The 25693-nt window shown below is 42.5% G+C and overlaps 1 protein-coding gene across 6 annotated transcripts in view; it reads left to right on the forward strand.

The window, feature by feature from the left end:
- Window positions 1–25693, forward strand: part of LOC122934420 (utrophin-like) — a 616199-nt gene that overhangs the window by 167017 nt on the left and 423489 nt on the right. For all 6 annotated transcript variants that reach the window (XM_044289868.1, XM_044289864.1, XM_044289866.1 and 3 more), the window contains 8 exons: window positions 913–1041; window positions 2617–2790; window positions 8149–8304; window positions 9486–9656; window positions 16131–16310; window positions 21096–21224; window positions 22227–22397; window positions 24211–24366. In XM_044289868.1, the coding sequence (XP_044145803.1) occupies window positions 913–1041; window positions 2617–2790; window positions 8149–8304; window positions 9486–9656; window positions 16131–16310; window positions 21096–21224; window positions 22227–22397; window positions 24211–24366 (1266 nt within the window). The remainder of the gene's footprint in view (window positions 1–912; window positions 1042–2616; window positions 2791–8148; window positions 8305–9485; window positions 9657–16130; window positions 16311–21095; window positions 21225–22226; window positions 22398–24210; window positions 24367–25693) is intronic.

Consider the following 25693-nt stretch of genomic DNA (forward strand, 5'->3'; position numbering starts at 1 on the left):
CTGAATTGGGAAGTATTAGTGAAATTCTAATTCTTCTGCACTTGTTGGTCTGTGCTTAGCTTTCACTAAATTAAATAGAAAAATGCACCAAAATGTGTATTAGGGCTCATGCCCACGACCTGCAAAACACGTATCCGGAAAAAAAAGAACTGGATGATATCCATGTGACGTCCGTATTACATCCATTTTTTTTTTTTTTTTTGCAGATCTATTGTAACAATGCCAGGATATGTTCTATTTATTTTATTTATTTATTTATTTTTGCGGAACATACATGTGGACATACGGACACAGAGTCTTTTCCGTTTTTATTCAAGCCCCATTGAAATGAATGGTTCCGGATACGGACCTGTAAAAAATAAAAATAAAACGGAATTGAAATAAGTTTGTTTGCATGGTTGCTAAGAGATGATGTTGTTCGGGTCCGCATCCGTGCCGGCTCGGGTGTAGACCCATTCACTTCAATGGGGCCGCAAAAGATGTGGACAGCACACAGAGTTGCTCTGTTCCGTGGCCCCGCAAGAAAAATATAGCAGGACAAGAATAGGCATTTCTACAATAGGCGGGCGGCTTCTGTTTTCTGTGGATCCGCGGTTTGCGGACTGCAAAAATGGGATGGTCATGTGCATGAGGCCTTACAGAAAGGCCACTGGAGACGGACAGCATTTTTTCTGCACTAATCATCAGCTGCTGAGCAGGGGGTCTGCCGTCAGTGACAGCAGGGCACCCCATAGGTCGTCATTATCTTTTCCAGGACCACCCCTTTAACGCTAGGTTAAAGATTCATGTATTATCTCATTGTAATTAGACATCAAACCACTGATCTTATGTAGCTTATGTAGCTTAAGTAGGTAACACACCGCAGACCTAGTCATGTATATGGGATAACTGTCTGAAATTATTCTATTGTAGAAAATCCAAGCTGATATCAATAGCCATGAAGCAGCACTGGAAGAACTCAAGAAAACTGCCCGTCCAGCGTTACAGACGGCTCCGGAGGTCAAATCCTCTCGAGGAGGATCCCAACTGGATATCCTACAGGTAGATATAATCGGAGACAAGGCTTGTACTATATTGGCCGACCACTTTTAGGCTGCATGAGCGGCTGACGGAAAAACAAATTGAAATATATTTCTTTGTTCAGCCTTAAAGGATAACTGTCACATTTAGACCCTAATTTAAATTTTCATATATGTAGTTACTAATAACATGATATTCCAGAATCAGTTACTATTTGATTTACCACATATTTAATAAGATTCAGCCCTTAGCAACCAGTCTGCATAAAACTGCAATCTCACTATTCAGTTAAGATGGCCGCCACTGCCCACACCCTGAGGCTAATCCCGCCTGCCCTCACTAGCCAGTAACAATAGCCCCCCAAAAGTCAGTAACCAGAGCCCTCCCCCTAAAGGGTTAATCTCCTTTTCTCATCATTATCTGATTTGGCCTTCAAAAACAACATAAAAACACCTGAACCTGGTGCTGTACCCTTTTTTTTAGAAAGATCTTTGTGATTGTGATTATCATCAACCATTATCTGCTGCAAAGATATATATTATCGTATTTTAGATTTTCCAGTTTGGCCGTAAAAATATGGCTGCAGTTAAAAAGTTGTCCGGCTTACTTGCTGTAGCCTCATGCACTGCTCCAGAATAGGCTTAAAAGTACTTTTTATAAAGTTAGGTCTCATGCACACGATTATATGTGTAGTGCGGTCCACAAATTGCGCAAAACACGGATTCCATGCCACCATTTTCTTTTCAAATTGTAGATATGTTTTATCCGTGTCCGCAAAACTAACAAGAATAGGACATGTTCTATCTTTTTGTGGGGCAATGGAATGGACTTACAGATGTGGACAGCACGTGCTTTTATTGTGTAAAAAAAATGATTTGATACATATGCAAATTAACCTGAGATGAGTCCAGCGTGAAGGAGCCCAGCACCATCCCGCATCCTCAGAATCTCCTCCTTGTTCCCTGACGTCAGGAAGCTAGAGCGCCGTAATCTCGCGATCTGTGCAGTTCCTTCCCTGAGGCTGATGCCAGCACAGGAAGGAACACTATGAGGACAATGCCCATGCGCTAGCTCACGCATCGCGAGATTACAGCGCTCTAGCTTTCTGACGTCGGGGAGCTAGGAGGACATTCTGAGGATGAGGGATGGTGCTGGGCTCCTTCACGATGGACTCACCTCAGATGAATTTGCATATGTATCAAATCGTTTTTTTACACAATAAAAGCACACAGAGCTATGGGGACTGGGTATTGCGGATGTGCTAGCGGCTATCTAGCAACCCATGTCCTCAGCTCTATACACAAAATCCTGGTGACAGGTTCCCTTTAATCAGGTGAACCAAATTATGTGTCTATGCACACAGTTTGATAGGGAGGTTGATGGTAACAGATTCCCACGGTGTGTATAATTTTTTTTTATTTTAAAAAAGGTTCCCAGGGCGGCCATATTGGAGATGCACGCTTTTGTCCTGCATTGTCTGTAAAATAGTGCAGTAGAATGTGTACCTTATGGCAGCTAAAATGAATGGCGCAGATAAAATTGAGAATTGCCATGTAAAAATATGTAATTTTCTGATGAACCCTTTCCTTTCTGTAGAGGAAGCTGCGCGAGGTCAATACAAAGTTCCAGTTGTTCCAGAAACCGGCCAACTTTGAACAGAGGATGTTGGATTGCAAGCGTGTCTTAGATGGGGTGAAAGCCGAGCTTAGCGTTCTCAGTGTTAAGGATACCGATCCAGATGTCATACAGAAGCACTTGGATGGGTGCATGGTAATATTTTTCCTAATGTTATCCATGTAGGGCTGAAACGATTATTCGAATAACTCGATTAAATCGAGTCAAAAAATTCATCGATGCAGTTTCCCTGCATCGAGGAATCGTTCAGATCACGTGATCACGGAGCGGGAGTGAAATTAAGCGTCTCACTCACCGCTTCCGTGTCCTCCGGAGCCAGAGAGGCAGGACTGAGCGGCCGGCACAGCTGAGGGAGGAGGAGGGAGAGGGAGTCTCTCCCTCCCCACTGTGCGCGGCTGCCGCTGAAGACCAAGTAGGAGGAGGAGGGGGAAGAGAGGAGGGGAGGGACTGTGGCCACTGCACCACCAATGAATGTGCCGGCCATATCCCACTCCTCCCCCCCATCATTGGTGGCAGTGTCTGTTCCGATCGGAGCCCCAGCAGTGTAATGCTGGGGCTCCGATCGGTTACCATGGGAGCCAGGACGCTGCTTAAGTCCTGGCTGCCATGGTATGTTAGTAGTGAGCAGAGAGCAGCGCATTATACTCACGTGCGCTGTGGCCGCCGGTCGCTCCTTCTTCTGTCTGTGCGGCGGATTGCTAATGCTTACAGCATTAGCAATGCGCCACACAGACCTATGAGAAGGAGCGACCGGCGGCCACAGCGCACGTGAGTATAATGCGCTGCTCTCTGCTCACTACTAACATACCATGGCAGCCAGGACTTAAGCAGCGTCCTGGCTCCCATGGTAACCGATCGGAGCCCCAGCATTACACTGCTGGGGCTCCGATCGGAACTGACACTGCCACCAATGATGGGGGGGAGGAGGGGGACCCTGTGGCCACTGCCACCAATGATTAATACTGGGGAGGGAGGGGGGGGGGGTTGCGTTACCAGAGGGGGCATATCAGAGGCTGGGGGAGGCAGATCAGAGGCTGGGGGGAGGGAGGGGAGGCAGATCAGAGGCTGGGGGGAGGGAGGGGAGGCAGATCAGAGGCTGGGGGGAGGGAGGGGAGGCAGATCAGAGGCTGGGGGGAGGGGGGGAGGCAGATCAGAGGCTGGGGGGGAGGCAGATCAGAGGCTGGGGGGGGAGGCCAGATCAGAGGCTGGGGGGGGGAGGCCAGATCAGAGGCTGGGGGCAAGCAGATCAGAGGCTGGGGGGAGGCAGATGGAGAGAGAGTGGTTAATGGAGGCTGCAAGCACCACCTTGGCATGTATAAAGTTATTGGTTTAGAGAGGGGTTAATGAAGGCACCTCCAAGGTGCTTTCATTAACCTCTTCAGACCAATAACTTTATACATGCCTAATGCCAAGGTGCTTCCATTAACCCCTCCAAACCCAATGGGCATGTATAAAGTTATTGGTTTGGAGGGGTTAATGGAAGCACCTTGGCATTAGGCATGTATAAAGTTATTAACCCCTTCAAACCAATAACTTTATACATACCTAATTACGTACGTTATTTTAAGTAGCTTTTTCTTATTAGATTACTCGATGAATCGAGAAATATAATCGATAGAATACTCGATTACAAAAATATTCATTTACTGCAGCCCTATATCCATGTGATCTGAGAATATCACCAAGTGTGAAGGGTTCTGACGAACGAGAGATGAGCGAAGTTCTTTGCTTCGCCAAATTTTACAAAAAAAATCGCCATGTGATGAATTACTTCATCACAAAGCGCATTTCTTTGTAAGTAGTGGGTGCAATGAAGGGGATCAGTGATTGCGTCGATCCCCGTCATTGTACCCCTCAAATCGGGGCGATTGACAATATTAAAGTCTATAATAAAAAAATACAAATAAATCATACTTACCTCATCCATTTGATCATGAAGAGGCCACCACTGCCATCTTGATTAAAGATACAGCGTGATGATGTCATCACATTGTCCGGCATGGTGACGTCATATGTCACAGTGTACAAGATTTCAAAATGGAACTTCAATCCAAATGGAGGCGGCAGGCCCTTCGCACTCAAACGGTTGAGGTGAATATGATTTTTTTTTTATTTACCCCATTTCAGATAAAGTTGATTTGTTGCTAAAAAAAGCACGAGGAAATTTGGCTTTGTGGCCAATTTAATTTTCAACTTCGAGCACTTCGATTCGCTCATCACTAGCTTTGACGTAAGTTCTGCAAGTGGCATAATAGTCTAATTGAATAATGCTTCCTCTATGTAGACTGGAGCATGAGCTAGTGTGTATGCTTTCTGCCAACTGACTAAAGCACTTTGTATGGCTTAAAGGCTATGTACACCCTCTGAGGCATTTTTTATGATTGCATTTTACTCATTTTGGGCTACAAATATTTTTTTCAGTAGGTCTTTATTAAAAATATTCAACCGTTTCTGAGAAACAGGGTTGAAAATCAGTCTGTTTGCAGGCTGGCAGTTTCTGTTTTCTTTGACCCCCATCATCTAAAAGCATGTGTAGCTCTTATCTCAGATCTCCTGACCTCATAAACACTTATTTAACCCCTTCAGGACCCTGCCATTTTTCACCTTAAAGAGGACCTTTCATTATGATAAAAAGATCTCCCTGCACTTACTATTATCCCTGGGCTCCGGTATCTTCAGATTTTCGGCTGAATCGGGAGGAGCCTGCTCTTGTTCTCCTGGGCGTCTCCTTCTCCCAGGCTGTAGTGCTGGCCAATCGCAGCGCTCAGCTCATAGCCTGAGAGGTTTTTTTCTCCCAGGCTATGTGCCGAGTGCTGCGATTGGCCAGGGAGAAGGAGACGCCCAGGAGAACAAGAGCAGGCTCCTCCCAGTTGAGCCGAAAATCTGAAGATACCGGAGCCTATACCGGGAGAACGGAGCGACGCCCAGGCATAATAGTAAGTGCAGGGAGATCCCTGGGCGCTGCTCTCCATGTCAGCATACTTAGTTTAGATTTTTTATTGTAATGAAAGGTCCTCTTTAAGGACCAGGCCATTATTTGCAAATCTGACATGTCACTTTATGTGGTGATAACTTTAAAACGCTTTTACTTATCCAGGCCATTCTGAGATTGTTTTCTCGTCACATATTGTACTTCATGACAGTGGTAAATTTGAGTAAAAATATTTCATTTTTAATTATAAAAAAATACCAAATTTACCCAATTTTTTTTTAAATTTGCAATTTTCATAAATTATAATTTTTGGGCTTCTAAAACAGATAGTGATACCTCCTAAAATAGGTATTACTTTACATTTCCCATTTGTCTACTTCCTGTTTGGATCCAAAGCGGAATGGAGACTGAACTGATGCAAACTGATGCATTCTGAGCAGATTCTTTTCCAGTTAGAATGCATTAGAATGTAAACTTATCTCACAAGCGGAAAGCCAGAACGTGAGTGTGAAAGTAGACTTAAAGGAAAATGCAGATGAAAGTTCAAAATTTCACTTTTTTGGCAGATTTTCCATTTTAATAAAAAAAAAAAAATCCAGTAACAAAGCAAGGGTTAACAGCCAAACAAAACTCAATATTTATTACCCTGATTCTGTAGTTAACCCCCCATATGACCCCATATGTGGTCATAAACTGCTGTACGGGCACACGACAGGGCACAGAAGGAAAGGAACGCCATATGGTTTTTGGAAGGCAGATTTCACTGGGATAATTTTAAGTTGCCATGTCACATTTGAAGACCCCCTGATGCACCTCTAGAGTAGAAACTCCCCAAAAAATTACCCCATTATGAAAACTACGGGATAAAGTGGCAGTTTTGTTGATACTATTTTAGGGTACATATGATGTTTGGTTGCTCTATATTACACTTTTTGTGAAGCAAGGTAACAAAATTGTGGTATTTTCATAGAGCAGGTTGTTACGGATGTGACTACCAAATTTTTTGGGTTGTTTTGTTTCAGTTTTACAAAAAAGCATTTTTGCAAAAAATTTTTTTTTAGAGTCTCCATATTCTGAAAGCCATATTTTTGTTTTATTTTTTTGGGCAACTGTCTTATGTAGGGGCTCATTTTTTTCAGTATGAGATGACGGTTTGATTGGTACTATTCTAGGGTGCATATGACTTTTTGATCGCTTGGTATTGCACTTTTTGTGATGTAAGGTGACAAAAAATGGTTTTTGACACCGTTTTTATTTTAAAAAATTTACGGTGTTCACCTGAAGAGTCAGTTCATGTGATATTTTTATGCAGCAGGTTTTTATGGACGTGGCGATACCTAATATGTGTACTTTTTAGTTATTTAAGTTTTAAACAATAAAAGCATTTTTGAATTAAAAAAAAATCATGTTTTAGTGTCTCCATATTCTGAGAGCCATAGTTTTTTTTTTATTGTCTTAGGTAGGGGCTCAATTTTTGCGGGATAAGGTGACGGTTAGATTGGTACTGTCTGGGGGAATACACTTTTTTGATCGCTTGGTGTTGCACTTTTTGTGATGTAAGATGACAAAAAATTGTTGTTTTAGCACAGTTTTTATTTTATTACAGGTGAGGGGGTGGATCACATGATATTTTTATAGAGCCGGTCGTTACGGATGCGGCAATACCCAATGTATCTGATTTTCTTTTTTTTCTATTTTTATCGCTAAGTGTTTTATTTTGGAATTTTTTATTTTTTTTTACTTCAAACTTTATTTTTATTATGAAAAACACATTTTTTTTTTGTCCCACTCTGGGATTTCAACTTCTGGGGTCTGATCCAACCTGTATTGTAATGCATCGGCTGTCAACTTTTATGCCTAAGGGCTGGATCTCACATGCTTTCGTAGGAGGCAAGCCCCGATGTCTATGGAAGGCATCGGGCTTGCCTTCTCTGCCATCAGGTCCCCTCCACTAAAGCTTTGGCCGCGGCATACAAGGGGTTAATACGCTGGCATCGGTGTCTTCACCGATGCCAGCATATGCAGCAGGGACCTGGCTGTCTGTGACTGCCGGGTCCGTGCTGCTGATCAGGCGGGCGTAGCTCCTGCACCCGCCCGATCAGCCTGCCGTACATGTACGTCCCTGGTCCTTAAAGGGGTATTCCAATCTTCACATCGATCAGGTAAGAGGGGACTTATTTTCTCAAAAAGGGTGGGAATTGGGTAATTAAATGTCTTTACAAAAATGATCATTGTCAAATCATTAACAGATTTAACAGTGATTATTGAGATGGGAATACCCCTTTAAGTCACGTCAAGCTGTGACGTACATGTGCTTAAGGGGTTAAGCCATATTCTTATCAGTTTGATAAGAATTCAGCTATAATGAATGTTTATGAGGTCAGATGATCACAAACAGATACTGACAGTCTGCAAACAAACTGAGTTTCTCTGAAACGGCTGAATATTTTTAATGAATAAAACATTTTTTTTTGCCCAAAATGAGTAAAATGCAATCATAAAAAAATTACCCTGAAAGGTGTCCATAGCCTTTAAGATCACAACTCAGACTCCTCTTTCAGAAATTGTACAAGACTCTGAGTGAAGTGAAGTTGGAAGTTGAGACGGTGATAAAGACAGGAAGACAAATTGTTCAGAAGCAACAGACTGATAATCCAAAACTAATGGATGAACAACTAACAGCCTTGAAGCTTCTCTATAATGATCTTGGAGCCCAGGTAATGTGTGGATGAGTATTCTATATAAATGTCATTTCTATGCAATATTTTATTTTTGAATTTTTCAATAACAAGAACCAAAAAGAGTTCAATAAAACATAAACATCTCAAATGTCATTTCTGTCAGTAAGTCTGGTCTTTAGTGAATGGGTAAGGTAAGGTTGATGAAGTAGAGCTAATGCTAATGATTCCAGTACAGTGTACCACCAGTGGTTTTGATAGCCAGGTCCTTCCTTTAATGACATGTCACCAGTTATTCTTGACACTGAATAAGTTCGGGATCTGAAATTTCTGTTCAATAATGACAATGAAGATGTTGTAGATTGGGTCACATGCTGCAACCCAGTCAATCATTCCTTAGGAACCTGTCTTTTTTGTAGAGGTTGCATTGACCCTAGGAACCCAGGAGAGCAAGAGTTTTAGGAGACACTGAACTGAAGCAGAATCTTAGCAGTTCTCCCATTTAGATTAGTCTTTCATTGTGACAGATGTATTTCCAGTATTCAGGATGTCTGAAAAGTTGGCCACCTGGGAAGATGGCTGCCAATCCCCAACAATTGTACTAAGCAGTCATTGCTTTTTTAATTTTTAATAGCACAGTGGTGAAGGCAAGAAGAACGGGCAGGAGACATTATCTTGATGCCCAAGTCTTTCGTCTTTCTTTACAGCTTAATTTGTTGCCTTCAACTTTCTTAATTAGTTTTCCCCTTTAGTTGAAATGTAAATGTTAGCTTTTAGGTACATATACTGTAATATTTCAGATTTAATGATCCTGAAATTAACATTTTCTACAATTTTCACTTTGGACATAAAGGACATCAGCTTGAGGCTGTACAGTATTTCTGATACAATTAAGTAGCTGCATGGCCTGTGGATTCTCAGTGTGCTCACAATTCTAATCGTAAATTGCCAAAATCTTTTGTATTAAATTAGATTTTAAAGGGAATGGCTCATTGACAGACACAGTCAGTCTCTGAAAAAGGCTTGTGGATGTTTTGTTTTTAGATCCATGGTGTCTGTCTTTTATTGGCTCGTTTTAGCTTTTATGTCAGATAAATGGGTTTTGTCTGTTGGTGCAGAATATATGAGAAAATAGCTCCTTAATGAGTGATCTGAGATTTTTTGTTAAAAAGGCAGGAATATAATTGGTGGCTATTTGCTGTCTTAATTGTTCTTTGTAGGTAACAGAAGGGAAACAAGACTTGGAACGTGCTATTATATTATCTGTGAAGCTGAGGAAAGAATCGGCCTCCTTGTCTGAATGGCTTACTGCTACTGAGTCCGAACTCATTCTGAAATCCACTACTGACAATGTTTGTGCTGATCTGGATGTTGAAATTGCCTGGGCCAAAGTAAGTATATTCTGATTTTCATACCATAGATTATATCTCAGTCCATCCTTTGTTTGAGAGCAGAGAAGCAGTATTTTTTGTCCTGGATATATGCGTAGTGTCAGTGCCTAGTTACTGCAGATCTACTCCCATTGAAAGTTTTCTCCATACAACAGCTTTTGATAACATCTGGTCAGCAGGGGTGCCTGGAGTTACCAGGCACCGTTTCTACACAGTGCGCAGAGCAAACAGATGATTGGTAGAGATGCCAATCAGATATTGATAATGTTTCAAAAAGATAGGTAATAGATCATGATAAATCCTGGAAACCCCTTTAAGTTGGAAGATTATTCTAAAGAAATGAAATGTTAATAAATTCTGTGTGCATTATTACCGTGGCGTTTCGCTAGTGCCATTGTTCCATGCGCTCAGGAGTAGGCTTCTTGTGGATTTTAATTTGGGCCACTGTTTCTATGGTGGTTCAGGTTGCCACTGTTCCATGTGTCCAGACCTCGGTTATTTGTCATTGTGAATTAGTGCTTTGTACCGCTCCTCAGTTCAGTATTGCTTGAGTTAAGAGTTCCTTGTTCTTGTGTCTGCATCTGTTTGACTGAGTTCATTATGTCTGCTATATAGTTCTTGAGTTTGTGTCCTTCCCCTGGCTCTGCAGCATTAATTCTGTTTGTTCTTTGCACATTTTGTCTGTGTCTGAATTCCCTGAAAGAGCTTCTGATCCGTTTGTCTGTTTGTATGCTTGGCCGGTTCCTGATCTGTTGCTTTGCCTGTTCATGGTCTGAATTCTGTCCTAGTTTCAGTGGTCTTGTTTTTGAATCTGTTCCATGGATTTTTTCTGTGCGTGTCTGAATTATAGCTAAGTTCTGTTTGCCTTGTTCTTGTGTCTGTTTCATAGCTCAATTGATAGACAGAAGTACTGATAGATGTTGACACAGGTCCTTGATTTGGAAAAAAAGAAAACATTTCCATGATGCTGGTAACATGGTGTGATAGTTTCATAATAATTTTAATGTCAATTTAACAGATGTCTCTTTGAAATTATGTGGTATTTAAGACTGCATAGAAATGGCCATGTGTGGTGCGTGAAATGTGGTCAGTATGACAGCCGGTCGCATTTACCGGACCGATTGCGGCTCATGTGAGCTGACTTCACTGCATGATAGTGATCTATGATGATGTGAGAACCAGCCCAGCTGCAGCTTAGACCTGCGTTTGAACTGGAACTCACAAGATCACTATGATGCAGTGAGTTAGTCTCACATGAGTCTTTGCCAGTCCGGCCAAATTTGCAGTCACATGGACCGCAGACAGCAGCCGTATACAGATATCTTAATACTCAGAAGCCAGTCTTTGACTGTAGAGCAGAATAAACCTCATTCACATGGCAGAACTCAGTGTCCTGTATATGCTCTAATAGGACCCTTATGCATGTGGGTATTCTTCCTTGGAAGCAAGGCTTCTAGAGGGAATAAAGCTCTGTACGTACAGTACAGTAAAGCAATTTTTTTCTTTTGGAGCCAAGTAGAATGTAACAAAAAATTGGGGTCATATGGAGGTCTAGTAAACGTCTAGAGTGAGATCCCTATTCAAAAACTGAGCCATTACACGGCTATACACTAGGCCTGAATTTTCACTTTGAGATTAAACTCTTTTCTTCTCCGTCTTTCTCAGTGTAGTAGGAATTGCTATTACATCAGCATTAATTGGGCAGAGATTTCTTTCTGAATTATGAGTACACGGCGAAAACAAATTGTGCTTGACTTATTAAATGACTTAATTATAAGTCACTTGTGGCTTAGCAGCACCAGGATGCAAATGATTCTTGGATAATGAATATTTAATCGCTTCAAATTGCAAACTACATGCTGCATAAATTCCAATGATGGATATTTACTGAAGAGGTTTATATTAATGTTTTCGTTTATACTTCAAACTTTCTTGATTAGGTAATTTTATGGTATTTTTAGAACAATTTGTTTGATCAACTTCTTAAATTACGCTTTGTATGCAATCTTGAGTTACCATATAACCATCCAATCCATTATAATGTAGCCCGACCATTAAAGCGGTTTTCCCAGAATTCTCAGGATAGGTCATCAGTATATGATCGGTGGGGGTTTGAGAAGGCAGCGGCGCTCTTTTTCTCTGCTTTTCCTAGGCCAGTGACGAAACGTTCATTGATCACGTGGCTTAGGAGCAGCTCTGTCCCATAGAAGTGAATGGGGCTGAGCTGCAATACCAAGCACAGCCGTTGTACAATGTACAGCGCTGTGCTCACAGGAGCGCTGCTGCCTTTTCAAAACAGCCGATCGGCAGTGGTCCCGAGTGTCGGTCCCCCACAATTACATACTGATGACCTATCCAGAGGATAGTATAAAAATGCTGGAAAACCCTTTTAACTGCTAATTCACCAATGCATAATAAGTGTGTTTAGTGTATTATTAGACCCAGACAAGCGATTTTAGTGCGAGAAACTCGCTGTGTGTGGCAGCATGAGTTCTCAACTCTACTCCTTTGACAAGATCGCACAGCATTACAATGATTTATATTGCTATCTGACCCTGAAAGACCTGCATTATGTTAGTGTAAGGCTACATTCACACGAGACGTATTTTGTTACCAGGTCTGTTCCATTTTTTTTTGCGGATAGGATGCAGATCCATTCATTCCAATGCGTCTGGAAAAAAAATGCGGACAGCACACCTGTGCTATTCGCATCTGTATGTCCGTTCCGTAGTCCCGCAAAAATCCAGCAAAAAAAAATAAAAAATAGAACATGTCCTGTTTTGCAGACAAGAATAGGCATTGTTACAATGGATCTTCAAAAAAAAAAAACTAAAAACAATGCCATACGGACGTCATCCGTTTTTCTTGCGGATCCGCAATTTGCGGGCTGCAAAACGCATACGGTCGTGTGAATGTAGCCTAATTTAATAGATTTCAGGACTCACAGGGTCACACAGCCTTATAAATCATTATAATACTGGTCGTTCCTGTCAGAGGAGCAGAGTTCAGAAAGGGAACTCACACTGCCACACACAGCGAGTTTCTCACACTGAACTCGCTCGTCTGTGTCTGGCCTAATAGTCAGACTCTGTAAACTTAGACTAGACACTCTTAGTCCATCTGATGCAGGATGATAAGCATGGTTCACCTGTAGACTGTCTAGTCTAACTTTACACTACCGATTTAATTTTTTTATGTTTAGTGTATACAAAAAAATGTATTACATTTTTGCCGCACTTTTGGCACATCATGACACATTTTAAGTCGTGACATTTTCCTGTGACACCACACCTCTTTCCGGTGAGCCACGTCCCCTTACCAAGGCTTGAAAAGTGTCCAAAATACTATAAATGTGGTGCAACACACATACACCAGTCTTTTAGTGCCAATTACACTAGCATTCTGGTGTATTTTCAATAGTAAGTCTTCCTCCAAAGAGTTTTGTCTTGCATCGTTATGTGGAGCCAAAAGCATATGCAGTGCAAAGATACTTTTTCCCCACGTTTATTAAATTGTTTTCTTCACATTCTCTATATCTCGTCCGAACCCTTTGAACCTTGAGATCCCCCTACCTTCCTCCCCTTTTTCTTGACTCTCCATTTTATAAGTGCTAGGAAATTGGTCTCTGGAATAGGTGCCTTATTCTCTAGGCCTTTGTGGCCCATGGCAAAGTGTCATGCCTTCTTTTTTTCCTCCCTGTTGAATTAATCAGCTAAGCGCCTCGAGGCCCGAAGGGTAAGACTGCGTGTACACAAGACTATACATCATCATCAGTGTGTTATCAAGCACAAACATACAAATAGCTGCACACACTTGCAGTCTTAGGGGGTTCTCATTTTAAATTGAATAAAGTTGCCATATAGTGTATGGAGATTATACTGCTATACTGTATACATTACAACTTCCACTATGCAGTACATTTAAATGTCGCCCTCATATTGTACAAATAGATAATGCAGCTACACAGCACACATAACAAATCCATATAACTCCAGCAGGTTGCAGTCATAATATCTTTGGCAGTCTGTGCAGTAAAGGGGTTTAGGGTTATGTGCCTAGTGATCTAGGGTAATACATCGGTTGATGTGTCACTTAAAGCATCACTAACATTCTGCATTAATCAATAGTACAGTGTGTGTACATTAGTAATAACACTATTTATGGTCACTATATAACTGTTATCTGACATGCATTTTGATGCATGGTGAATGTCTAGTTCTAGGTCTGCAGTTCTCCTAGAGATGGTGGGCAGAGACCAGCTGCCATCCGCTGCACATTAACAGTAGCCAAGAAACTTCTCCTTCTGTCACTCATTACAGAGAAGTACTGACCTGTATGGTTCTGAATTTAGCACTTGTTGTCAGATATAAACTTCCTATTTAGCAGTGAATTATTTTTGTTGCATCTCCTGGAGTCCTGTCTCACGCATGCTCCTGCTCACTCCTCCCCCTTTCCCCTCTCCATAGACTTGTATTGACATGTGTAATCTGATACTTCAGCAGAGCTGGTCTGTCTTGAGATGGATTCAAAGCAAGATTCCTGCATGCTGATTCATTCAACTCCCATCAAAGTGAATGGGAAGTAAATCTGTCATTGTAGGGATGCAAACACCCGTATACTAAAAACGAAATCCCATAACTCAAAGAAGGTGTTCTGTAAGCGTGCAGCAGTGGGACATGAAGGAACAGTGCCTGTATGGAAAGAAGGAGGCAGAAAACATTGTGAAACATATAGCAGGCTTACTTCAATAAGTTCTCTTGGAAGCACACATTGTAGCAGCGCTGTTGCAATTGCCATGTTCATTTTTACCCTGCAAAACAGACTAGATAATCCGTCACATATGTCTTCTTACATAATAGATGTATTTACTCTACGTGTGCCCTTTATGTGCTCTCCTAGCATTCCTAGACCGTAATCCTTAATGTCAGTGCTCAAGACTGTATTGCGGCTCCACAAAACTTCCGAGTTGTATGGAGTCAATATGCTGTATCCAGTATGGTGTATGGGGCCCTGCTATACTTTTCGGAATGATGCATTGTGGAGATGTTTGCTCAGTATCTCCATAATATTCTGCTGCATAGAGGTGCTACACCGTGGCAGACAGAGTGACTATGACTGTATTATGGGGTCATATTGGCTGCAGCCATATGTATGACATGCATTTACTTTTCTACTTTGCCCTGGCTTGCATCGTGACTGGTTGGTCTTGCCAGGTATGAGAAGGCTGATATTAGGATAAGAATTTTTTACAAAGTTTTGTTGGAATAACTGATATATATATATATATATATATATATATATATATATAAAACGCCATCTTCTGGTATTGGAAGAAGCGCTGTTTGGGTTAGAAATTAAATTTTTAATCACACTTCTGGACCTTCATCTATTAGCTATAAGGAATAATGTCCGGATCTGTTCCTGAGGACCTTCTACCCATAGGTGAGGCTGCGTGGAAATTGTACGCTTGCTGCCAGGTTCCCCCTACAGCTTACAGTGACACACCCTGTATTTAACAATGGGGAACCAGGCTTTGTCTGGATTAGAAAGTACATTTTCAATTATAATTCCTGTCCTTCATCTGTAAGCTTTAATGAATAGTGTCTGGGTCTGTTCCTGAGAACCCCACACGTGATGGCGGTACTGCATGAATATTGCACACTTGCTGTGGGGTTTCTCTATAGCTTACAGTGGAACACCCTGTAATTGACAGTGTGGAATCCAGCTCTGTCTTGGTTAGAAAGTAAATTTTCCATTATGGTTCCGGACCTTCATCTATTAGCTATAAGGAATAGTGCCCAGGTCTGTTCCTGAGGACCTCAAACCTGCTGGTAGGGCTGCATGGAAATTACACGTTTGCTGCCGGGTTCCCCCCCAGTGGCACACCCTGTAATTGACAATGGTTGAACCTTTCCAAAGAGGACAACCACTTTGATGTACAGAGTATATGCCAAGACAGGATAAAAGTATACAATAGTAGATGTATATATACATAGGAGGTCATTTATCAAGCTAAAATATGCCTAAATTAGGCACGTTTCAGGTGCAGATTGCAGGGCAATGGTTAGTTGTTCTGCAATCTACGACTTCTCCCCGCTCACGCCAGGTCTAAAAAAGTGGGCATGGTGGGAAAGGGGACAGTTTAGGAGGCCAGTCTCATTTACCATTCTCTACGCCTGTTTCAGGCTTCTAGGAAGCTGTCTTACATTTAGAAGCGGCGCTGGATACACTGAAGTTATGAAGAGGCCGGCGCCTCTTCATAACTTTGGCGATCCACCGCCACAGATGGGGCTTTATTAAGACCAACGTCTAAAATGCTGGTCTTAATAACTGTGCCCCATAGTGTACATCAAGCATATTACTAAACAGTTGAGCTGAAGGGTTTCCTGTACTGTTAGGCAATGTGTGAGAAAATGAGAGAGTTTCAAAGGTCTGTCGGCGTGCTCTGAATAATCCGGCCTGCTCTTTTTGTAGAATGTGCTGAAGGAGCTGGAGAGGCGGAAAGCTGAATTGAACAGCGTGACTGAGAGCAGCGCAGCTCTGCAGTGCTTGGTGGAGGGAAGCGAGAACATCCTGGAGGAGAAGCTTTGTGTCCTTAATGCTGGCTGGAGCAGAGTCCGCACCTGGACTGAGGATTGGTGCAATACATTACTGGTAAGTACATTGCAACTTTTCATTGAAGAAATGTCCTTTAGTTTAATTACTCTGTAATGTCCATGGTAATGGTACTGCTGTTAGTCCGCAATTCTGGTGCAGTCAAACTCCAAATATACAGTTTCCATACTATGTTACTATGTTACTATGTTACTAAGACATTGTTTAAAGGGAGTCTGTCACCAGCATTTCACTTTTTTAACCCTTCCCACAGCTCCCTAGCATGCTTACAGTTAATCAAAACATTACCTCTGGCATCTTTCCTGTTCTTATAAATCCATCAAAAACGATCTTTATAAGATATGAAAATGAGGTATCGCAAGTGCCCAGGGGCGGCGTTACTCTCTTAGGTGCCCTGCTTGCTCAGCCTTTTTTATTGCGTCCCCCCCGCCCCTTCCTACCCTCCGCCCGCCCATCCTTTCCCTCTGACCGCCTTTCTACTAACTTGTAATTCTGCCGTGCGCCTGCGCACTCATTCCTTTGGCCGGCACATGCACACTGCGATGCCCATTCCTTTGTACGGCATCACAGTAATTAATGCGCATGCGCCGATGGACCGCCTTCTTTGTTGAGTTTTTGCGTCGTTAGCCGGCGCATGCGCAATAGTTACTGTGATGCCGTACAAGGAATGGGCATCGCAGTGCGCATGCGCCGGCCGACGGACAGAGTGCGCATGCGCGGGATCTCGGCGGAATAACAAGCTATGAGAAAGGCGGTCAGAGGGAAAGGATGGGCGGGCGGAGGGTAGGAAGGGGCGGGGGGACGCAATGAAAAGGCTGAGCAAGCAGGGCACCTAAGAGAGTAACGCCGCCCCTGGGCACTTGCGAGCCCTCATTTGCGTATCTTATAAAGATCGTTTTTGATGGATTTATAAGAGCAGGAAAGATGCCAGAGGTAACGTTTTGATTAACTGTAAGCATGCTAGGGAGCTGTGGGAAGGGTTAAAAAAGTGAAATGCTGGTGACAGACTCCCTTTAATTACGTCCATATTCCTATCCCTTTTCTTAGATTTTTAATAATTAATTTGACATAATCTGGAGTAAAAAAAATCCTGAAACCCAAAGCGATGTAGACTGCAACAAACCATGTTTATCACTGAATATGACAGACTTAAAAGGTATCTTTAGGGGGATTTAGCACTTGGGACCCCACTGACCAGCTCTTTTCAGAAGCTGCACTTCTAAAACCCAGCTCTGGAACTCCACAGCTCCATACACTGTATAGTGGTAGTGTCTGGTTACTGCAGCACTACTCCTATTCATCTGGATAGGAGCAGTGCTTAAAGGGGTTCTCCCAGGTTTGAAAAAAAAATCTGTCCACCTTCTGGTCAGGGTCTGAGCAGAAGAGCCTGCAGCCAGTGTGACTGCAGTCTAGACGCGGAATCATCGGCCTAATGTAATGATCAAACTGTCTTCCCACAACAGGGCAGAAGGTGGCCAGACTTTTTAAAAGACTTGAGAACCCCATTAAAGTTTAGAGTAAAGGCGTTGTTCACCTCTGGAGAACTTTTCTACAGACCCCACTAGCATGTGCGGACCAGCGGTAGTAATCATAATTGCCTGGTCGATCCCCACCACTGGGTTCTGACTCCATCACTGCCACGTCACTGGACGCAGCGGTGATGTGTCACACGCGTCATTAGACCCAGTTATATGACTCATGAACTCCTTACTACCGTGGGTCTGCCCACACTGGGGGGGAGGGGTTCTGTTAAAAAGGTCCTCAGGGGTGAATAATGTCTTTAAATAGGAAATGTGAATTAATAAATTTAAATCTAAATCCTTGGCAGAACTGCAGTAATCTAGTTTATCTAGCTCAAAAATCTAACCGGCTCCTAAGTATTCATATGTAGTAATATTGTGTAGCCTTTCTCCAGTGAACCCAATTATTTGTGTCCTAATGTTGTGACCACAGAATACCCCAGAACAGGGTCACTGCAAAAGGTGATGCACTGTATGGTGAAGCAAGGGTTAACAGCCTTGGCTCATCCCCTTAGGTTGCCAAGAGATTGACCTGGGTCCACCCACTGGTTAGTCAGAGTAGTGAGAATTTAGCTGTGCTACAGTGTGGACCTACATGTGCATTCTCCTGAGACCTAGGCCCTAGCTCATAGAATCTTTATCTCTGAGACAATCTACAGCCAAGAAAGCACCTTTTACCATCAAAATTTCTCCCAGGAAAAGAAATCAGAAGGTCCAGAATCTGCAATGCCGTGCATTGAAGTCATGCAGCAAGTATTGTGCGTGTTTATAGCAGAGAGGGAGAGCCTTTGCTGCTGTGAGAGGGAATATTGCTAACACACTGTTCCACATTCTGAGACAGTTTGGCCAACTGTATCTTAAATTTACCCATCAGCCACTGGAATTACATTTGCAAAGATCCATATTGCATGCATAAGGTTCTGCAGAGAGACTATAACACCTGTAGGTAGGGACAGACATGGACAGTGTGTCCTGACCTAGAACCCATTCCGCTTTCCCTACCTACTTGCAGTACAAGATAGGTAGCAAGACCACAACTGGTCGACAGTCCCTATACTACTAAGTGCAGAGCCAGACAAACACCAACAGACAAAACAACACAAACACAGCATCATACGTAAATAAATAAGAACCAGACAGGCTATGCAGTACCAAATGAGAGACAGAGTGGTCAGAAGAAAAGCCGAGATCAGAACCACACGGATAACGCAGTACCAAACGAGAGACAGAGATTGGTCAGAAGACAAGCTGGAGTCAGAGGAATCAGCAGTTCAACAAACACAGGAACCAGAAATACAGGTAGTGAGTCAAAGACTGGTACTGGAACTGGTGTATGGCCAGGAAGGTTTAAATAGAGCACCAAGTTCCAGGATCAGAACCTGATAGGTCATGACTCTGCACTCTAGAGTAGCTGAGCAATCAACCCACTGCTAATCTCCCCCAGCCCACACCCGTTGCAGGGAGAAGCAGAGCATTGCATCCTGCTGCTATGGATACTGTTGCTTCACCAAGGGACGTGGTTTAGCATCGCGTCTCTCCCCCCGCGCCACGCCGAGGCCGGAAGTCGTACCGCTGGAGCCAGGACAGGTGAGTTTGTGACAGAGAGTTTAGAAAGACAGGGAGAAGGAGTACTACAACCTTATTAATATCACCTGGCCTAGTTACTGACTCCATTACCTTCTGTCAGAAACTGCATTCATACTCCTACCTTGCACCCTGCCAAAACACTTACCATCAAGGGCCCCCTAATCACCACCAGTCAGGAGCCCCAAGACCAGGGCGAAAGAGTGCGTCCTCCAGTCACTGCACGGTCCCAGGGAGAGCTATAGAGGTGGAATTTCCACTGTGAGAACTACTATCACTCTCAGGGCCAAAACTACCACTCCCATCCTGCGCTTCTTTCTCCCAGACTCACTGCAGTACCAGCTCTCATGGCAACAGCTTTCACATGCCCTAAAGGATTGATTTTGGGGCAGGAATGATCATCACTGTGATCATTCCTTTCCCCACACACTTTACATTATGTTGCCAGCTCATTTACCAGGGAATGTGTGCTGCCGACCAGCGAGCATATTTCTGCGCGCATAAACAATTTGATTGCTGCCCTGTTTGTAAGAAGCAATGATTTGGAATGAACATTTGAAACCCTGTATGTATTGCTGTAGTCACATTCAGCATCCTTCCTCTGAGGACTCTGCATGTGAGCGCAGCAATACATATGGGGTGTTCATTCCCACAGCACTCTTATCGCTTTTCATTTTTGCAGGTCATATATATGCATTTTCATTTATTTACTTATTTATGGATATATTATTTACATAGCACATTTAGCACTTTATTTTCTTAGGATGTAACAATTTTGATATTTAAAAATGTATATGGCTATTCAACCCCATTTATACCAGCCTACAGGCATTTCTCTCTCTTTTTGCTTGATCATTTTATGCTGCTTTAGATTGGTCTCTTTGGGACTTATGGTAATATACCTTTTTCTATTTTGAATTTCATTATTGCGACCTTTCTCTACTTTTGTATCCTGCTTTTATTATACCTACCACGGTTTGCGCTGTGGGGGGGGCAAATTCCTGGATAGTTGCTATATGCATTTTTTGGGGATGCCCTGTCATTTTTATATAGTTTTTAAATAATAATTTTTTATTTATATATGTCAAATATAGCTTCTATTTATTTGTATATGTTTTTAAATGGTGTGCACCTTACTTTGGTGTGTAGACTTTTTTGGGGGGCTTATTATACATGTTTTTTTACATGCTGGTAGCACCCTAGGTTTACTTAATTTATAGCGGTGCCCATCTTCTTTCAATAGCACAGTAGGTGTATATTTGTCTGTAAAATACCCACTTACCCTCCAGATGTATTATGGGTGCTGGTATAGTGTTGGAGCTCATCTCTTTTGTGCTTGATTTTTGTTTTCTAATATGAAAACACCAATGTGAAACTGACCATTGCATCCAACGTAATATATAGTATTGATTTTGTTTTTTCTTATTTTGTGTTCAATACTTTGATAAATAAGGAATCCTAAGAATGGAAGATGTCGTAGTAGTGTAGACGGGCTGCTTTGTAATAGTAAGCGTTACATGAGGGAAATCCTTCCATGTGTATGTACTGCTAACCAGTCAAATATTTTATACAGATGTTGGAGCTTTGTAACTGGGTTTCCCAGTCTTTGAATTCATTCTGCCGAACTCTTCTCTCATGTCACCACTTGGTGCCAGCTTCCTAAATTACCACTCATTAGCTGAATGCCTGCAGCCAATGACCCTTCTCTATGTTTTGTTAGAATCACCAGAGTCAGATGGAGATTTTCGATGAGAATGTCGCTCACATAAGCACTTGGCTCTATCAAGCGGAAACCCTTCTGGACGAGATTGAGAAAAAGCCAGCTAACAAGAAAGAGGAAATTGTGGAGGTACTGTTCTACATTGACAGGGTCTTGAAACATGTATGGAATCAATGGATAATGGTCTAAAGACTTTCCTTCAAAAAGTAAGAGAGGAATTTATATTTATCTGCCTACCTTGAAGGTATACTTACCTAAGATTTGCATGAAGATGGTGCAAACCAGGTTGTTAGGCTTCAGTGTTTGCTTCTGCTTGAAAAAAATTGCAGTACATTAGTACAGACATTGCTGGGTGATGTTGAGCAGGGACGCACAACCTGCAGCCCTGGCAATGTATGCTCACCTTGATGTCACACTTTGTGGCCTCCAAGCATGCTGCCTTTGTCTCCATGGACAGCACAGTTCTTGTAGCACTAGGGTCCCAGATTGAAATTTGACCAAAGGCAAGATCTACATGGTGTTTGCATGTTCTTCCCATCTTTACATGGGTTTCCTCCAGGTACTCCAGTTACTTCCTACACTGCAAAAATATACTAAGGGGTAAATTGGCTTCCAGTGGACCATAGTGAGTGTTGGGGATGAATGCCTACATGGCAGCCACTGTCTCACTTGGTCCACAAGATTTAGAGATGTCTTTACACACGTACAATGTAATTTATGGGAGTTGTATACCACTCAGCTGCTTTATTAGCCCCCTCTCACTACAATGGAGATAATCTCATACGTGAGCGGCCACCTCATCTCCTCTGGAGTGCCAACCAGGAGAGCAGGAGACCTTTTATCTATCAGACATTTAGGACAAAACTGTCTATATAGTATAAAAATCTCAGATGGGAATACCCCTTAATGCTTTATTGTGGTCCTTGGGGGTGTTTAATATGATGATGTAGCCCTCAGTGTTCCACTGCTGTAGAGTAGGAGTAGTGCTGGCCTCTCCCAATCCTGGAAACAGAGAAGCTGCTGTAACCATAAGTGTGAAAAATCCTGCAGAGACTGCAGCAAAGAAGCAGATCTAATCATTGCTGTAATTGAATTTCACATTTTTAATCACAGATTACATTTTTTTTCCAGCGTCTTTTGTCCGAATTGGATGATGTCCGAATCAGAGTAGATAATGTTTGTGACCATGCAGGGATGCTTATGAGCAGTCGTGGTACAACTTGTCGGCAACTGGTGGAACCAAAAGTAGCTGAACTGAATCGCAACTTTGAGAAAGTTTCTCAGCACATAAATGCTGCCAAGGTAAAGGGATGTCATTGATCAATGCAGCGTTTGACTGCCACATGTGCACACAGAATCTGTTCTTGATATTTTAAGGTAGAAGGTATGCCATGTTTCGTCAGTGTTTCTCAACCAAGGTACCTAGAATTTGGTCAGGAGATCCTTGGAAGACCACAGTGATAAGATCCATCACATGTCGCATAGGGGCTGAAACTGACCTCATTCTGATGGAAGTTTGGCATTTGGACTGAAAAGAGTATGTGACCAAATGTCTCCTTGTAACCCCTGCCTTTCTAAGTGCAAAGAGTACTGTAAAATTTCAATAATCCAACATCTAATAGTAAGACTTTTATTTCCATAACACATCTAATAATTCACAATCCTTTAAGACTAACTAGATCCCTCTAATTCTAGAATAAAGGAACATATATCTGATGGTTTATTGGATTGATCAAGATTAGTATGTTAAAGAGAATGTTTAATCAGAAAATGACCAATTATTTAAATCCCGTTTTTATGTTTAGCATGTTTTTATGTTGAACATATTTTATTTTTTATTTTTGGTGAGTTTTTATTTTTCCATGCCACTATCTGTATTTAATAAAAATGTATGTAATTCTGCAGTTTTCACACTTGCCACTAGGCCTAATAATAGGCAAGGATTTCCTGTTCTGTACAGGTAACTTTTCATCACAGGCAGAATTACAATGACAAGTAACACCTCTATATAGATAACACAGGATCCACCATTCCAAATATGTGATATCACAGCTTATCGGCTCCCCCTTGACCTAATCATAGGTCACAGAACATGCCTAGAAAACTATATGGGCCGGCTCCTATCCATTGTATTTACGGCCATGTAACTGCTCTCAAAATTTAGAAAAACCCTCCAAAAGTTTAACATAAAAAGTGATTCAAGTAATTAGTCATTTTCTGACACTTATCTTTATAAATCCACACGGATCGCATTCCCAACTCCATAGATTCAGGGGGAACAATTTCTCCTTATCGAGATCGCCTAGTAGGCATAAGGAGTTATAAAGGCCAGGCAATACCGCTGTTAAAAAGAAATATGCAAATAAGCTCTCTTTCTAAAAAGAAAAGATGAACCTCTGATGCCACCAGATGTATGGTAGCTATCTAATAAGTCAATACTCAACCTTTTAAACAGGCTTTCAGGCATAACTTGGATGATAGCTAAACCAGTACCTCATCTACACACAGCTGTTTAGGGTGATTGCCCCTCATCAGTGCAGAACAGAGAGATATTTTTTTCCAGAGGGGCATTGTCAGGCCTAAAAGACAGCTTATGCCTACTAGTTGCTCTCCAAAAGCAGAAATAGAACCCCCTGAATCTATGGATTTGGGAATGTGATCCATGAGGATTTATAAATATAAAGTATTTTAAGAATTTTTTTATTTTTATTTTAATACTTTGTACAAAGTGAATTTTTTGGGGGGATTTGGAAAATCCCTTTAATGCAGTTAAAAGTGAATGTATCATCACTGATGAAGGGCAACCACATAGAAACAGCTGTCTGCAGATGAGGCACTGGCTTAGCTATTATTCCGTTATTCCTCAAATCTATAGAGACATCACATCACTTGAGCGGACTTGCTAGTCTTATCCTGCTGAAGTGACATCACAATCCAGGATATATTACTGTAGTGGCCTGTAATTGGCGGTGATGGTCACCATGCATGTGTGCAAACAGATATGGTGGTCTGTGGTCATGCGGGAATGCTGAGTAAATTTAAAGGGTGGAAATATTTCCGTACTGGGGATGTATGGTTAACATTGAGCCTGTGCCTTCATATCTTTCTATTTCAGATCCTTTTGGATCAAGATCCTGCAGCAGAAGTCACAGCTGAAGAATCTGCTAAGACTGGACCCACTGCTGCAGAGCTGGAAGGCTTTGAATCAGAGCTCCTCAGTGTCCAGAGGGTCCTGGAGAAGTATTTACAATCTCCTGCAGAATGTCAGAAGGTGGGTAAAGTGAGTTTTCCATCTTTGGTAAAGTATTTGCACTTTATGGAGGACATGTATTAAATCTCCCTAATGCAATGTGACTGATGTATTATCCTTAAAGGGATTCTGTCACCTCCCCTCAGCCAAAAAACGATTTAAAAGCAGCCATGAAGCACAGCTTACCTGGATTAGGCTGTGCTCTTTTATCCTGAAATCCGTCCAGCAGTTACTTCAAAAAAGACTTTGATCAATAAGGAAATGCGTCCTGAAGGTGCCCAGAGGGGCGTTTTTTTCTTCCTAGTGAGCCCAGTACCGCCCCTCTTTCAGTGCCCAGCCCGCCTTCCTTGTATTTTCTAACCGCCGCCCCCAGCCTGCCACAGCCTCTCCTGCCTCTCCTCCCCCTCCCTCACGCCGAACGAAGTCTCGCACAGGCGCAGTACCCACTGAGGGCTGCGCCTGTGCGATCATCAGGAGACTGAGGGCGGCAGCTTCATCTTCGTCACTGGGCATGCGCCGAGCCCAGTGACGTCCGATGCTCGCTCTTCCCTCAGTCAGCAGGGAAGAGCGAGCATCGGACGTCACTGGGCTCGGCGCATGCCCAGTGACGAAGATGAAGCTGCCGCCCTCAGTCTCCTGCTGATCGCACAGGCGCAGCCCTCAGTGGGTACTGCGCCTGTGCGAGACTTCGTTCGGCGTGAGGGAGGGGGAGGAGAGGGAGGGGAGGCTGTGGCAGGCTGGGGGCGGCAGTTAGGAAGTACAAGGAAGGCGGGCTGGGCACTGAAAGAGGGGCGGTACTGGGCTCACTAGGAAGAAAAAAACGCCCCTCTGGGCACCTTCAGGACGCATTTCCTTATTGATCAAAGTCGTTTTTTGAAGTAACTGCTGGACGGATTTCAGGATAAAAGAGCACAGCCTAATCCAGGTAAGCTGTGCTGCATGGCTGCTTTTAAATCGTTTTTTGGCTGAGGGGAGGTGACAGAATCCCTTTAACAATACAAGGTGAGAGAGAAGGTTCAGAAAATCACATTTACTGTTATCCTTAGAAACCAAGGCTTTGATACCATAGATTACTTTAGCTTCTATCTCAACATAAATTGCTGGAGATGGTGGAGATAGCCAAGTTTTGTTCCACAGACACCAATTTTTAAAAACATGGAATGCAGAAAATATTTGTTGGAATACTAAGCAGACCCCACAATACACAAGTTTTGGGGTCTAAGGGAACAGGTTAAATGAGTAACTTTTGAGTATGGTGATGTATTAATTATGTTGTCATTTTCTCCCTTGGCTTTTTGTATTAAGATAGAAATAGTAGCGTATACATAGGGCCAGATTTATCATTACA

This window comes from Bufo gargarizans, chromosome 4 (genome assembly GCF_014858855.1).
Source record: "Bufo gargarizans isolate SCDJY-AF-19 chromosome 4, ASM1485885v1, whole genome shotgun sequence".
Taxonomy (NCBI): Eukaryota; Metazoa; Chordata; class Amphibia; order Anura; family Bufonidae; genus Bufo; species Bufo gargarizans.